Source organism: Andrographis paniculata, unplaced genomic scaffold (genome assembly GCF_009805555.1).
Source record: "Andrographis paniculata isolate CXL003 unplaced genomic scaffold, ASM980555v1 Contig53END, whole genome shotgun sequence".
NCBI lineage: Eukaryota > Viridiplantae > Streptophyta > Magnoliopsida > Lamiales > Acanthaceae > Andrographis > Andrographis paniculata.
The window spans coordinates 1,330,248-1,347,153 of record NW_026137588.1 but is presented as its reverse complement, the minus strand read 5'-3'; the positions used below and the strand labels follow the sequence as shown (position 1 = coordinate 1,347,153).

At 32.6% G+C, this 16,906-nt stretch overlaps 1 protein-coding gene and 1 long non-coding RNA gene across 3 annotated transcripts; both read left to right on the top strand.

Moving 5' to 3' along the window:
- Window positions 1-4,228: 4,228 nt before the first annotated feature.
- LOC127255361 (uncharacterized) lies at window positions 4,229-5,291 on the top strand. Its single transcript, XR_007839610.1, has 3 exons — window positions 4,229-4,291; window positions 5,087-5,141; window positions 5,218-5,291. It is a non-coding gene; the product is annotated as an uncharacterized LOC127255361 (long non-coding RNA).
- Window positions 5,292-10,180: 4,889 nt separating this feature from the next.
- On the top strand, window positions 10,181-16,630 carry LOC127255353 (alpha-mannosidase I MNS5). Of its 2 annotated transcripts, XM_051280855.1 has the most exons (15): window positions 10,189-10,429; window positions 11,878-11,920; window positions 12,007-12,072; window positions 12,150-12,211; window positions 12,370-12,469; window positions 12,671-12,853; window positions 13,728-13,776; window positions 13,869-14,048; window positions 14,221-14,341; window positions 14,591-14,672; window positions 14,757-14,842; window positions 14,972-15,072; window positions 15,239-15,380; window positions 15,527-15,677; window positions 16,167-16,630. In XM_051280855.1, the coding sequence occupies exons 1-15, from the start codon at window positions 10,293-10,295 to the stop codon at window positions 16,389-16,391; spliced, it is 1,728 nt and encodes a 575-aa protein (XP_051136812.1). In that variant the 5' UTR covers window positions 10,189-10,292; the 3' UTR covers window positions 16,392-16,630. The 2 variants fall into 2 exon arrangements, with proteins under 2 accessions (XP_051136813.1, XP_051136812.1); XM_051280856.1 differs by lacking the exon at window positions 16,167-16,630 and having other exon boundaries at window positions 10,181-10,429; window positions 15,239-15,402; window positions 15,527-15,664.
- Window positions 16,631-16,906: the final 276 nt, after the last annotated feature.

Below are 16,906 nucleotides of genomic sequence, written 5' to 3'. Positions count from 1 at the left end.
ATTTTATTTTATTTTTATTTTTATTTTTAAATTTATTTTTTATTTTTATATTTTTTTAAAAAAAATATTTTAAATTATAAATATAAAAAATTGTTTAAAATAATAAAAAAAATTGAATATTTAAAAAATATTAGTGAAAAATAGAGTTATAGTTAAAATAAAAATACTGTAACAACTTATATTTGAAATTAAAAGAGTATAAATGGAGTGTAAGGGTTAAAGATAGTATAAGACAAGTTATATGAGTTGATTATCAGATTTTTAATCCTTACACCACTGTATCATTTGTTGGGGAGGAGGGGGGTATATTGAATCATTATTAATACGCTACCTAGCATTCAATAATAAAAATTATTATTATTATTCACTTTTATTAAAAAATTTTACTTTATTCAATGAATATAAATTTTGATGATAGAAGGAGTATTATTTTTTATGACACCATTGAGTCACTTTTTTATTATTTTTTTTATGACAGTTAAAATTTGTAATCATTAATTTTTTTCAGTATTTTGAATATATTTTGGCTAACGAGGGTGTTTGTATATTTTTGTTATTTTTTTAGAGTATATTGTGTAATTTTAATTTTTTTAAAAATATGATATGTAATTTTATTTTTTTGAAAAATAATGAATAATTTTATTTTTTTTAAAGTGATATATAATTTTACATTTCGGAAAGTGATATAATTATATAGTCTTTTTCTAAAAAAATAATGTGTAATTATATATGCTTGAGTTATATTATAAAGAAAAATTAAAATTGTGGTGTAATTTATAAATATAAAAAATCATATACAATAATATAAAAGAGGAATATATAGGGAATACACTTTTTTAACTGAAAATTGAAGTTTATAATTAGAGTAAAATTACTGTAGATAAAGTGCATTTTTACTGTAGTTATTGCAAAAGTGAAGTAATAAGTTGGAGATGGGCGAGCTGAATGTTAAAATAATAAAATAATACTTCCTCCGTCCCACGTTGGATGTTTGGGTCACTGTAGACACGAGAATTTAGACTAAGTATAATTAGTAGATAATTAAGAATGTATTAGTGAAAATAATTACTATAATATAAATAATTATATATTAATATTAAAATAATTAATTAGTTTAATTAAAAATAAAAAAAATAGGAAAGTGACATGGGATATGTGACGGACATAAACGACAATATGAACATGGTAGGTGGGACGGAAAGAGTAATATATAATATAAAAAAAATTATTAAAATATTTTTTAAAACTTGAATATATATTGTAGACACTAAAAATATATGTCTAAAATCAATTAAATATCATGTATTTTGGAAGAAAATAAAATTCCAATAATATAAATATATAGTATTTAATTATGCACATATGTTAATTTTTGTACAATAAATATCAACCATTAATGCAAAAATCTGCTTAAAATGGAAGATATCGTACAAATATTACGTGCATAAATAGAACCATAATAAATTTGACAGCAAAATAAATTAATCTTGTCAATAAATGAAGTATATAAGTTAATATCTTCCGAAAAAAGGCAATAATATAAAGATCTTGGTGAGAAAGGAAAATGCACAATCAAATTCGTCAAAAATGGAAAACAACATCCCATGAAAAAATGAAAGATTATAAAATCTTCCTATTGGCCAATCAGAATGCGCTACGTGGCACCATTAAAAAAGGAAGTCGAGGCCACACCTTCCCTATAAATAGGAGTCATGGTCAGATCATTTCAGACACCAAAGTTACATCGAGGATTTGCTTTAGACTCTTTCTGTATTGTTCTTCATGTTCTTCATGTCATTTGAAGTGTTCTTCGTTGAAAGTCACTGATTTGGACAAATGATCTAATATTGGTTGACGAATCGGTGGAGTTAACGTTCTTCGTCATATGCCCAAGTCGGAGGAAGGATCAAAGTTTCAAAAACCGTTGAGGAATTCATCAAAGCCAAGGGAAGGTCTTCAAAGTTCCTCTCAAAGCTTCAAAATGTTCATCGCGTTCTTTAACAAAACATTAACTAGACCCTCTTCAATCCAAAAGTTAAAAGGACACGCCGTCAAAAGCGTTATGGAGCACTAAATCTACCTCCCCAATGATCAAAGCTGCGGATCGTCCAAAAAAGACATCAAATCCAAAGCCAATGATCAAACCGCCCACACGGAGACCAAAGCCCTCCAAACGGCGGCAAAGCCAAACTAAAGACCAAAGTCACGGATCGTCCAAAGAAGACATCAAATCCAAAGCCGACGATCAAATGGTCCACACGGAGACCGAAGCTCTCCAAAAGGCGGAAAAGGAACCAAAGATCAAAGCTGCGGATCATCCAAAGAAGACACCAAATCCAAAGAAGATGATTAAATCGCCCACACGGAGACCGAAGCTCTCCAAAAGGCAACAAAGCCAAATCAAAGTCACGGATCGTCCAAATAAGACACCAAATCAAAAGCTGATAATCAATTTGCCAATATGAAGATCAAAGCCCTCCAAAAGGCAACAAAGTCAAATAAAAGATCAAAGCCTCAGATCGTCTAAAGAATAAATAAATCCAAAGTCAATGATCAAATCGCCTACAAGGAGACCAAAGTCCTCCAAAAGGCGGCAAAGCCAAATCAAAGATCAAAGCCTCGGATCGTCCAAAGAAGACACCAAATCCAAAATCGATGATCAAATCGCCTACACGGAAACCAAAGTCCTCCAAAAGCGGCAAAGCCAAAACAAAGATCAAAGTCTCGGATTGTCTAAAGAAGACATCAAATCCAGAGCCGACGATCAAATTGCCAACACGGAGACCAATCCCTTCAAAATGCGGCAAAACCAAATCAAAGATCAAAGCCTCGGATTGTCTAAAAAAAAGACATCAAATCCAAAGCCGACGATCAAATCGCCGGCACGGAGACCAAAGCTCTCCAAAAGCCGGCAAAGTCAAACCGAAGACCAAATCTCGAATCAAAGAAGCCATAGAAAACCAAGTTGGAAAATAAATCGACCTGGAAGGAGAATCAAAGGACCCATTTAAAGAATAGGACCCACTCTAAATTCAAATCAAATATAATTTGTACAAATTTTGTGTTTATTAAAAATAACACAATTTTTTGTTCACATATATTAAACAATATAAAATTTTAAAATAAATAAATAACAAACTAATGTATTCATGTAAAAATACAAAACAAGAGAAGATTTTACTGCATTAATAAAAACAAATTACTTTAATGAGAGAGTATTTTACTTGCAAACAATAAAGAAATCAAATGAACCTGCGAGATTTCAACTCCAACCAAAATTAAATTTAAATCTAGCTACTACCCGTGAACGAAAACAAAATATTCTTTCCGGCTCATTTGAATTACTCTTTTGAGGTTATATAGTAGACTAAAAATAATACTAGTATTTTATTAATTAGTCAACGTATATATTTTTTTTCTTTTATATTTTTGTCATTTCACTTTATATATAAATTAATTGTATGTGTAATGAAATATTTATAATTTACGTAAAAATTAAGGGTATTTTGATATTGATATATGATTAGTGAACGTGTAGAAAAATAGTAGTAGTATTTTATTAACTAGTGAACGTGTAATAAATATTGATATTTTTGCCCTTCGACTTTACGTATAAAGTAATTGTATGTGTAATGAAATTTGTAATTTACGTAAAAGTTAAGGGTATTTTTGTATTGGTGTATAATTACTTTTACTAAAATAAGAAATATATATATTTTAGTGAGATAAATGAAAATGGTAAAAATAATACTTTGAGTTGGGATGGAGGGAATATAATTTTAAAAGAGCAATTGCAAGACATTAATCTCTTTACAGTAACTAATAAAATACTATTATTTTTTAATCTAACTGTGGATGTCGTGATATGTGAAACCAATGCTAACTCGACCAGCCGATAGATTAAATAGAAAGTACTAATACAATTCATTTGAATAATCTTATGTGTAAGATCTCTAATGTCGCAAAGACAATAAAAATTAGTTCTGATCTCAGGTAACGAAGGAATGTTGGAAACTATGATTTTAACTTTGACAAATTATGCATAAAAAAATCATTTGAATATAACTCAACAAGATGAATATTCCGTTCTTGGTAAAATGTAGAAAACAAATTGTTGGGATTAAAGCTTGCTATTTCCATCAACCGCTCTAAGTTTGATTTTTTAAACCGATAATTTATTTCTTGAAAAATAATATCGATCACCTAACAAATTGTCTGTGATGGATAGGTGTGGAGGTTAATAAACCGGTACAAGTGAAAGGAATAAGAACCAAACCAAAGATACAACCAGGTAAAATAACATTTTATGCTGGTTTAATATAACAATATTTTGGTCTTTGGCGGCCAATTGTCAATGAAAGAAATGTTGTAGAATGTGAGATTGCATTACAATATGATCAAATTCTGCGACAACAAGTTTATATTTTATGATTTGTTTATCTAGTATTTATTATTATTATGATTCTTCTTGATTAATTTGTAGACTTATATATATATATATCATATAATAATGTATTTGTTTCAATACCAAGCATAAATACCCATCACTGCAATAATTCATCTAATTCTCTGAAGCAGGGGTTATCATAGAGATTTTCGATTTGGATTTTGCCAAATTCGAACCGATCCGAAAATCTGAATTTTTGACGGAAGCAATCCGATCCGATCTGAAATACCTGAAATCTGAACTAAAAAATCCGAACCAAACAAAAAAAATCTGAAATTCTATATTTTTGTATCTAAGACAAATCATTAAAGTTCTTTGGAGTGCAATACACAATGGGAAGTGTAAGCATCTCAATTAAAAAATCTATATTTTTGTCTTGGAGTGATTGAGCATCTTCAATTTGGTTGTGTTTTCAAATTTATCTTGTGATTATGCTTGATGTTTAGTCTACTGCATGGTATTTCAACCATTAGGGATGAAATTGTTTATACTATCTGTAGTTCTTCTGAAAACCGTTTCCTAGCAATGCCATGCATTTTAGATAGAACTCACCTCAAGAAAAAATGATTCCTTAGATTTGTTATCTTGAATACTTGTATTTAATCAATTTTACATTTATTTTTTAAATTTATCATGCAGAGGTAGCTTGCACAGGTTTGATAATGATTTGTGCAACCAGAAATAGCTTGCACAGGTTAGGGTTCTTCAAATATATTTTACTTGCATATGAAATAGTTGGAATTTTGAGTGTTTATCTTGTTGCTTCACAGGAAGTTATGGAAACACTAAAATAAGAGATTTCAAGATGATACGAAACTGTAGAAAAGCTGAATAATTAAATGAGATCGTGTAGAGGTTCTGTATACTTGTTTGTTGCCAAAGTATTGTTTTTCCTCGGTTTTCCTGCACCCGGATAATTCATTGAGATTTTAAAGGTAAATTATATAACACTTCCTTGTGTTTTTAGTAAAAATGCGCAAAATACCCTGTGCGTGAAATCCTCTTGTGTTAATATAAAATTTGCTCGAAACACTCCCATTGTTCAAAACTGATGTTCGGCTGACCTAAATTATGCAAGTTTTATAAAAATAAAAAATAAAATATATCTTAAATAATTTTTTTTTAATATTTAATCTATATTTAACCTCGTATGACCTGACAACAGCTCATTCACGAGAGTTAGCCTAACACCTGCCAACTCCAGGGGTATTACATCTCCCCCCACTTAAGAATGCAACACCTATGTTACAACTAAGGATCATCAATTGCTAGACCCATCACCAGTCTGGTCAACGACTGCGGGCTGTCGCAGGTCGGCTCTGATACCAATTGTGACACTCCGGCCCGAAACTCACGCAAAGCCGAGCATGTCGGAATCGTAGACTGGCCCCACGGGTCAACACGAGTCCTTCCAATGCGCTTCTGTCCTCACTCACGTGCACCCTGGGAGACTTTCCAAAGGGTCACCTATTCTCAAATTACTTTAGGGCAAGCACGTTTAACTTTAGAATTCTTTCGGTAGAAGGAATATACACATTATTGACATGAGTAGTCTATTCAATCCATTTAACCTATATTCAAGCTCGGATGGCCTGACACCGGCTCATCCACGGGAGTTGGTCTAGCACCGGCCAAGTTCAGGGGTATTACAATTTTGCTCATCATCCTTCATACAATCAACCAAGAAATTGAAATATGCACCAAAGAAGAATAGAACTTTCACGATGCATCCCAATAAACCAAATAACATTGCAATTTGCCTCTACTTCAGTAGCAACCATAACACCATTTTACTTGTATTTGCTTATTCTTCATATGCACACAATTTCAAGTGTTGCATGTCCAACTGCCTTTATCCTAGTTTAAACTTATCCTAATCAAATTACCTTTATGAAATTCCAGTGCGTACATACCCAAGGTCACGACAAGGCCATAAAAAAGGAAACGACTCAACACATAGTTATCTTTAATATGTAGTAATTTTGTATTCAGTAGTAAATGATTCTTCACTTTATTGTTACGGGTTAGCTTATGTATGTTCCTAGATGGAGAGCCAGCAAACCGTGCAATTTCAACACTAAAGTGCATGTCGAGTACTAGCTGTCAAATCCCACAACTCTGTAAGTGGAGTCGATGATTTACAATATAAAAACTTGCTACAATCCAACTGGCCAAAGATGACCTAAATTGTGCTCCAAACAATAAATCAATGGATTGTATTTAGATCCAAGAGAAAAATAGGTAAAATTGCTCATAACTTCTATGTGGTTTCGAAATTCAGCGTAAAATCTCTCTATTATTTAAACATTGCATGACACCCCTTATATTTTAAAAACATTGCATGAAACCCCACCATGAAACTTTCTTTATATGATGAGAAGATTTTCTATCAATATATTTTGCATGACGAGGGGGTTTCATACAACAATTTTGAAAATATAAGGGGGCGCCATGCAATTTTTAAAGTAAAGTGGGAATTTCCACTGAGTTTCGAAATCAAATAGGGGTTTCATGCAACATTTTTTAAAGTATAAGAGAACGTCATACAATTTTTAAAATAAAAGAGAATTTACCCTGAGTTTCGAAACTATAAAGGAATCATGAGCAATTTTGCCAAAAAATATAACAACTTGATTGGCTTAATTAGCCGAATTTGATCCCAAAGAAAGAAATAGAGTACTAAATATGCAAGATTTGAGAAAGTGCAATAAACTAAAATAAGTCAATAGTAAGCTAGCCCACCATTAAAACTGACATCCTAGTCAAAAACACAGTTTGCACACCATAACTAATTAAAAAACTACCAATGAGGATGGTATAACATCTAATCACATCTGCTTACCCTGGTCTTAACTTGAAGAAATAAATGATTCATTATAAAATACAAAGACACTAAGATCTTAACAATTGTACAAAGTTATAAATGAATTAACAAAATAGGCACTTAGATGACACAAAATCCATTACGAAAGCTATAAAAATAATTACACCTAAAAGAACTATATACATATATTACTATTACGTATGAAATTTAGAATTAGGTTAAAAAACCCAAGGTAAAAAGAAAATTGGGCCTTACAATTGAGGTGATCGAACTGGTCGAAGGGCACCGCGGGAAACTCAGGTAAAATAGGTGCATTTCTAAGGAAATAGCGGGTCGGAAAGTCCGCAGGTCGGAAGGCCCGCGGGTCGGAAAGTCCGCAGGTCGGAAAGTTTGCAGGTCGGAAGGTCCGCGGGTCGGGAGGCCCGCAAAACGGAAGGTTCGCAGGTCGGATGGTACACAGGTCGGAAGGTCCGCAGGTCGGGTGGTTCGCAGGTCGGAAGGTCCACAGATCAGATGGCCCGTAGGTCGAAAGGTCCCCAGGTCGGGTGATCCACAAATCGGGTGGTCTGCAAGTCGGGAGGTATACGGCTGGACCAACAAGTCGGATGGTCTGTAAGTCGGGAGGTATGCGGCTGGACCAAACAAATTGGGTGGTCTGCAAGTCGGGAGGTTTGCAGTCGGACCAACAAGGCGGAAGATTGGCGGTCGGGCCAAAAGGGCGGAAGGTTTGCGGTCAGTCCAGATAGTCGGATACTATTGCGAGTGAGCGAGAATGGTACTTTGGTCGGTTGAGGGCACGTGTCAGCAAGAGAAATGTTAGTAGACGGTTGAAAAAGAGGCGTTGTAACCATTCAGGCGACGGTTTCCAGTACTGTTTCTCAAGAAATATTTAAGGATTTGGATTTTTCTGAAAAAGGCATCTTCAATCAACTTCGACAAAAGCAAAGTCAGATTCGGGGATCACTATTTTAAATTTTCAGCATTTTTTTTTCAATTAATTTTCTTATGTACCGTAAAGTGTTTAGAGATTTCTAATCTCACGCACTAATTAATTAAATTTTAAGGATATTTCCACATATTTGAATTTTACTTTTTTGTTTATTGAAAAATTACATCAACAATTACAATACCAATACCATTTGAGGTCCCTTAAGTTGGTCACTCTTTCACCATTTCCTCTCTTTGAAATTCTCATAACATATATCAATTCATCTATAAAAAAGTTCAATTTAAAAATAAATTCGCAAAAATTATAAATATAAAAATTAAATAAAACTGCACCACCATTAACATGCGAGCAAATCACCCTCCACTTACGATTTTTGGCGAGAATCGAAAATAGAAAAGAAATATTGAAAGTCGACAAAGCTGTAAAAATGAATTGTCAAGAAAAACTTCTCTCTTCGTTGTCTATTCTGTGAGCCGTCGTCGCGTTCCCTTTATCAATCTCGCCGTCGAAGTCGCGCTCGATTTGTCGTTGCCGTGCGAATCGCAGAGAAAGAGGGGGCAAAGAGATCGCAGCGCTATTTGAAATTTTGAATTTAAATTTGATAATTTAATTGTATTTATTCCTAAGTCCGGACTAAACTACACATTATATATTAAAAAAAATAACAAAACGTAAATAAATTAAAATACATGTGGGATAATATTACTAATTGGTTGGTATAAAAGAGACATACATAATACTCATTAAAATTTACACTTAGTTTCCTTTTTGAATTATCATTGAAAAATATTAAAAAAATAACAATTATTAATTATTTTTATTAAAATTCCCATCCGATCAAATGAATACATATTTGTATGACAAAGAAAATAAAAACAAAAGATTTTAACCTTTACGTTTGCGGTAATATATCGTGTATATAACACTATATGCTAGTATATATATAAGTATATATAGATGTTGGAGGAAACCTATAACTTTAGGGTCATAGGTCCACCTTCACACCACACCAGTAGACAGTAACCATCCGTTACAACACTATTACTTATATAATTTTCAAAATTAAACAATAAGGGGTGTTTGACAAATAGTTTTTGGAAGAGCTTACCAGCTAATTTAGGTGTTTGGTCTGAAAAGCTAATTTACCCAGCGTTTTGAAATAACTTTTTCTGTAAATTTTTTTTATTCCTCCTTTAAAAATTTATTATGCATTTTACACAAATAAATATATTTTGATTATTTATTAATTATATTAAAATATTTTATTATATTATAGTTTTACTTTTATAAATTTAAAATAATTAATTTTATATAAAAATTATTTTAATTGTAAAATATATAAATTTATTAAAATCAACATAAAATAGAAAATATAAATATTAATACTTTATTTTTATATTAAAATTACATTATATAAATTTTATACTAAAAATAAATTAAAAAATTAAATTTATTGAAAGTTATAAATATAATGAACTAATCGATAACTAACATAATAAATATATACACGAAAAATTTATTATTTTATATTTTTTATTATTTTATATTTTATATTATTTTCAATAGAAAAAACTATTTATATATTTTAATAAAAATATATTATTTTTTTAAATATAACTGTAATTAAAATAAATATTTTTATAACACTTTTACAATTTTCAATAACTAATAACAAAAAATTTTAAACATTCTAAACTCAAAAGAACATAATTGAATATATTATAAACAAAAATAAAATAGAAATATCCTCATTTTACTTATGAACAACTAGTATCAAACAGTTGTTTTACCAAACATTTTAATACAAACAGCTAATCGAATTCAAACCAATTAATTGAATCAAGCTAACTAACAGCTATCACGGATTGCAAAGACGGCCTAAATACGGCCTAAATTCTTATTCAAGAAATAGTTAAGTGGGTCGCGGGTCTGGAGTCTTACTGGGTCGGGTGGAAGAGCTATGAACATAGTAAGAAGATCATTTATTACCCGGAGAAGTAGGTACCAACATTGCTCGCCTTTTGTCCATCTCCAACTATCTGTGGATTCTTTGATGCTCGTATCCCGAATTCATGTCTCGTGGAAACCGATGGGCGCGGAGTCTGATTCTTCTGGTCATTTTGCCGCATTTGTGCATCGAAATCTACTGTTCGAAGCCGGACCCTTTCGCAGCTAAGAAGAAGCGGATGAGTGAGAAAGTTCGTCAAATGTAATGATATCTTTCCCGAATCTAACAGTCCCGCCATGTTTTCCGACTTGATGAAAATTTGAATCAGTTTCCTCTCTTGTAAATTTGACTGGCAATTGCTCAACCCTTGTTTTCGATTCGATTTCTTATGATTGCGTTCTTTATTTTCGGTATGGTAAAAAGAGTCTTGATTCGAATTAATCCGAATTATGTGTAATTTCTTGTTCCAAGTAGCTTGTGGAAGGTAAATAGGCATATGATCCCCAGCAGTTACCAAAATGTGTATATACATGACTATCTCACCCGGTATTGAGATTACGAATAAATTATAATATTGACTGAGGTGGATCCAGGGCTGAAAAAACTAGTTTCATTTTTCTTGCTGAATTTGAGAAGCTATTCTTTTTAGTTCGAATTCATATATGTGAAATGTTTTCTTTTTTTTTTTTTGGTGTATAATGAAATGTTGTTACTTTTAAACTGTAAAAAAGTACAAAATTTATCTGTGTGTATAATTTCTTATATATGATAATATGAGAGGCTAAGAAGTGTTACTATATAGGTTCAATAATAAAACTTTCATTGAATTATTATTCATTTCCTAACTTATATCATTGAATACGCTCAATTATCTCCATGGTATGTTAATATCAATATATATATATATATATCTATAAGTTAATAAATTAATTTATATTCAAAATAATTATTTATCGGTGCCGCGAGTTATAGAATATGTTGGCTTCAAGCATATAAAATGCTAACCTCCATGTAAAGGTAGCTTAAATTAATCAATCAGATGCTGAGAAACTTTATCAAGCATATAAAATGGTAACCTCCATGTATAGGTAGCTACTGCAAATATTGGTGCTGCACAGAACTCAGGCTTTCAATTGAATGGGAGATGTTTTCATTTAAGATTATACTCCAGAAACAATCGAACCCATCATCATCTCAATTTGATGCAAATGGCCTAGATATATTCCTATTCAATGTACTTTAAGAAGAGATTGGACTTCTTGTTGTCTCTCAAAAAGTTTAATTCAAGGGATGTTCTTGTTTTTTCTCAATATGTGAAGGACTAGGCACCAGGTATTATATTGCAACATCTGACCTATTTGAAGAGAATACTAGAGAACCATCCTGAAAACAGTATTACTACAGAATTAGCAAGTGAAGCGGGTCCAACTCAATAAGCTGTGTTCCTGGATAGTGGTTAAAATCCACACCCTTGCTTTTTTACTATCATTTGGGAAAAAAAATCTCTCTGGTAATTTTATAAAGTGAAATCTTAATCATCTGTTTTACCATAGGAGTCAAGTAACTGGTTCTGTTGCAATTACTAGGTATTGGATTAGGGAAACTAATGAAGTATAGGAGCAAACAAATATATACCTGAAATTCAGACTAGGATACCTGAGATAATTATTATCCTTTATCTTATTTAATTGTTTTTTCATCAATGTCAGGTTCTATCATGGCTACGACAACTACATGATGCATGCATTCCCTGTGAGTGTTTAATTGTGCTAACATTTTCAAATATATTTGACCATGATCTGCATGTACTCATTTCCATGTTGACTGTCTTTCCTCAGCATGATGAATTAAAGCCTTTGACAAAAACATTCACAAATTCTTTAAGTGAGCTTGGAAATTTGAAGGTGAGTCTTTTAATTGAAGAAGTTTGTTTTGATAGTTAGTGACATATTAAATAACTAAAAGTTCTTTGAAATTTTAGCTTGAACATCTGTCAGAAAAGTATAATGGATCAGCTCTTACCCTTATCGAGTCGCTGTCCAGGTTTGATATTTCTTTTGTTTTCATTTTGGTGCTAAACCAACTGAAATTATTTGTAGCTATAAACTAAACTCCTTGAGAGCCATCTTATTATCTGTTGAACTCATTGCAGCCTTGGAATTGAGATGAATTGTTGTGCTGACTTTCTTTTTCAATCTCAGCCTAGCAATCTTGGGAAATCATACTGAATTTGAAAAGGGGGTTCTTTGGCTATCTGAAAATCTAACATTTGATGTTGATGCAAGGGTGAATCTTTTTGAGGTAATGTGTTGATTATTTTGATTATTATATCTTGAAATAACCTTCTTTAAATTTATGAAAAATCTCACTAATGAATGCTCAACTTACTAGTCATCATTTCCTGCCTATTCATATTATGATCTCAAATAAACTGCATTACAATTTCTTTATTATTAATTATGTTAAGTGTTTTAATGTTTCCTTCTTATCCGTGTTCTGTAGTGCAACATAAGAGTACTAGGAGGGCTTGTTTCTGCTCATATTCTTGCGACTGATTCTACAAACAGGTTAACTAAAGGAACATACAAAAGTCAGCTTCTTAACCTTGCTACGGAGTTGGGAGAGAGGTTTTTACCTGCTTTCAATACCCCCACTGGACTGCCTTATGCGTGGATAAACTTGAAGGTTCTGATTTCATATATATGGAGTAGCACAACTGCTGTGTTAAGTTGCATTGCTTATTTCTGTGAGGCAACCTGCCAATCCTGTTCCACATATTCCTTTAATCATTGTTGTCCCGTTAGCATGATGCTTATGGGTCTAACTATGGTCAAATCAAGAATTTGTGCTCACCAAAATGTGCTTAGAACATTGAGCCTGAGGTGTTTTGTACTTTCATATTTGAATAGTAAAAATCTTTAGTAAAACCCATAAAAGAACACAACATCGAGTTTTTGACAGGATTTTCCCCTTAGCACCTTGCATTATTAACCTTGAAAGCGTGACTTGCACTCACAACAGTGTATAATTAAGCTCAAAATGCATGTAAGTCACTGATCCTTCAAATATCTGTGCATGTAAAGCTAGAGTTCAAGAATTTCTCAATTTTTTTTGCCCTAAATAAATGTGAATGGATGCATCTAAATTATATGAGAGTGGCTCTGAAATGGCTCCCTCTCCGAAATGGAGATGCTGCATCACTTGTTTTGAACAGATACTTGTATTGGTTTTGGTGTCAGCTCTTTGAAAGACATAAGTATCCTCACAAGTATTTTCTCTGCTTCTCTGTTATTCATACTATACTTAGCAACGAATCATTAAGCTGGCATATGATTGGCAACGTGTTGCAGTATACTTTATTACCTTTTAGGTGCTTATGAGCCTTTATCTGATGAAAGAAATTTAGCATGACGAATTGTTTTTCATTGTTCCTTTTATTTTTAAGATTAAACAGGTTCATGTTTAATTTGATCTAAATGTTACATGCAGCAGGATAACTGTAGGTATGCTAAATGTCTGTCTTTTCTCATACAAGTTTTCTACAAAATTCCATGTGCAGTATGGTGTGATGGAGAACGAAACAACTGAGACAAGTACTTCTGGTTGCGGTATGGAGTTATGAGCATTTTCCAGTTGTTATACGCATCCCTAATTTACCCAATTCTTGACATTGGCTAATATTCTGTATTTGGTATTTCAGGTTCTCTTATTCTTGAAATGGGAGCACTGTCACGTTTGACTGGTGATCCTAGATTTGAGTTTGCTGCTTTGCGTGCTCTTCGCAAGCTATGGAGTATGAGGAGCTCTCTAAATCTTTTGGGAACAATACTTGATGTAGAAACTGGGGAGTGGATTGAGTACTCTTCTGGAATTGGGGCTGGTATACATTTTTTTTTCTAGATTTTTTTTGGCAGTTTGCAAATTCATATACCTTGGTCAAAGCTATGATAACTTCACTTTAGAAAATGTACTTTATATTAGGTGAACAAATTGTGTGAAATGATCAAAGATGCTAATCTAAACATCTTATACTATTATCATTCCTTTCACAGGAGTTGATTCATTTTATGAATATGTACTAAAAGCGCACCTTTTGTTTGGAAGAGAAGAAATGTGGAGGATGTTTCAATTGGCTTATATTGCCGTCCAGAAATACTTTAGATACGGCACTTGGTAATTGACTAATAAAATTTATCCAAATTTGAGTGGATCCATATCTTTTATGTGCTAAGCCTTATTCTTTGAGTGGTGAGTTTAGTTGAAATATACTAATGAAAGGAAGCTGTAAAACCATTCCTCCTTTTCCCTTTCTGTTTAGTTCTGACCATCTGTCCAGTTCCTTCCACTTCCTTTATGCTTTTTATTTTAATATGCAACTACAGTTTTTTATGGTTGGAATCATGTATTATTGAACTGCCTTAGGTATCATGATTCTGACATGAGAACAGGAAGAGCAACATACTGGCAGCTTACGAGCCTACAAGCATTCTGGCCAGGTCTTCAGGTTAACAATTGTCTACTCTACCTTGTTGTCAGTTGACAATTTGATGTGGAAGTGTACTTGATTTTTTGTTTTTTTGGTATTCAGGTTCTTGTCGGGGATGTGACTGCAGCTAACTCATCGCATCGGGAATTTTACCATGTATGGCAGAAATTTGGACTTCTACCAGAAAGGTACTATCCCTGTTTTTTATTTATTTTATTTTTTGTATGTATGAATATTCACATATACATGCATGCATACACATAATATGCATATGATATGTTTATGATTAACATAGTGTGCAATTTTTTATGATTTAGGTACCTCCTGGATCATCAAATGGTGCATCCTACGGAGCGATACTATCCATTGCGCCCAGAGTTATCAGAATCAACATTTTATTTATATCAAGCAACCAAAGGTTAAATACTCATCTCTACAAGCTTTTTTCATGAATAAATTTACTGCTGTGGGTCATTAATTTAGTGATATATTGGGGGATATTCTCAGTTCTCAAGGTATTAACAATTTCACATTGCAATTTACATCTAACTTTATCTTCTTTGTGTAAAACATGTGGATATCAGATCCATGGTATCTAGAAGTGGGTGAAGCTATTGTGGATTCACTTAATTTGCACACTAGAGTTGAAGGTGGCTTTGCTAGCGTCAGAGATGTCACAACTATGGAGTTGGAGGATCATCAGCATAGTTTCTTCCTCTCTGAGACGTGAGTGTACCAAAATCTTAAGGTCTATGTGATGCAGCAATCCATTCTACTCATTTGTTGTCTATTCAACTCATTTGATAAAGTGGCCTCAGTACTCGGTAGCAAGATATATCTAACATACCTTTATGCTTACCCTATTTCTGCAGTTGCAAATACTTGTTTCTTCTCTACGATGATTCATTTTTGGTCAATAAGAATTATGTATTCACAACAGAAGGCCACCCACTGCCCATCTTACATTCTTGGCACGAGAGACTTCCTGAAGCTTATATTCCCAGTAATTGGACTTCCATCAAGGTATTGTTCAATGCATTTTATTGGTGTTTGCATTTAGATGCGTTATTTACACTTGGTTGGATGAAATATATATAAATACAAAATTATAATCTTTTATTAAAATAAGCTTTTAAAGAAGATGTTTGTTTAACAATTAGCCATTTATGAAACATACTTGTTTTAATATTGCGAAGTGCGAACCACTGCTTGGGTAACTTTCTATTGTTTTCTCGTCTAAACATGGGGAGCCTGATAGGATACTGTTCCTCTCCCGAGTTGAGTTCGAGTGGGTCTTACAGCAACAATTCAGTCCGTTTTAAGGTTTTGCTGTGGAAGGGTGCATGTCTATCTGTCGTGTCTTTGTATATAATTGTCGGAGTATTTTATCCGCATGGATTTGAGCATGAGTTGGGTTTAAAAAGGCATGGCCAAGCTCAATTCAAGCACAGTACATGTTTGATTGCCGCTGGACTCTCCCTTTGGTCATTTAATACATTGGGCAATTTTCAGGGCGAAGAACCTAAACGAGCTAGTGCAATGTCCATGCAAATATGTCCAGCATCTATGCACAACTGCATTCACGGGAATGTGCAGCTGGAGAGTGTTTGCCATATCCCGGATGCTCGTGATGACCACAGATGTTTGAGCGATGAAGACTGTGGTGTTGATTCAACTTCTTGCAGGCGGAGATTGTGTAGCATGGCTGGGTACTGCGGTCAGTGGCGGTATCATTAGCAGGGATGTTTGTGGAGGAATAGGTGTAATTTATTCTTGCTGAAAATTCATTTTTGTTGCAGGAAATAATGACATGCCCATCAACCAAAATTTCATAGTCAGACAATCTCACATTCTGTTGTATATTATTTATTCATTCAGGACAAATTTCTGGATGAGTAAAGGCAAAAAGATTATTCTAAAGACACAGGTTCTAGTCTTTGTGTTAGATCATGTTTCAGGTTGTGCTTTTGCTAGTTTTGCCCATCTAGTTCTCTTTTACTATTATTATTATTATTATTATTATTATTATTAGGGGAAAAAATTATTTTTGTCTCCGATATAATCAAAATTCATTAATTTTAGTTTAAATAATTCATCAATTTTGACTAGCTGATTCGATTGATATTAAGTGTTTATACTTTATTGAAAAATATAAATAATTTTTTCTATCGAAAATGATGTAAAATATAAAATAGTAAATTTTTCGTGTATATATTTATTATGTTAATTATAAATTGTTAATGTAAAATTTG

What these genes read in the sequence shown, in the direction of transcription:
- LOC127255353 (XM_051280855.1), top strand. Translation starts at nt 10,293, where the DNA reads ATGTCTCGTGGAAACCGATGGGCGCGGAGTCTGATTCTTCTGGTCATT. An exon ending in ACATGATGCATGCATTCCCT is followed by an intron (nt 11,921 to 12,006) that starts GTGAGTGTTTAA and finishes GTCTTTCCTCAG; the next exon opens with CATGATGAATTAAAGCCTTT. An exon ending in CTTATCGAGTCGCTGTCCAG is followed by an intron (nt 12,212 to 12,369) that starts GTTTGATATTTC and finishes TTTCAATCTCAG; the next exon opens with CCTAGCAATCTTGGGAAATC.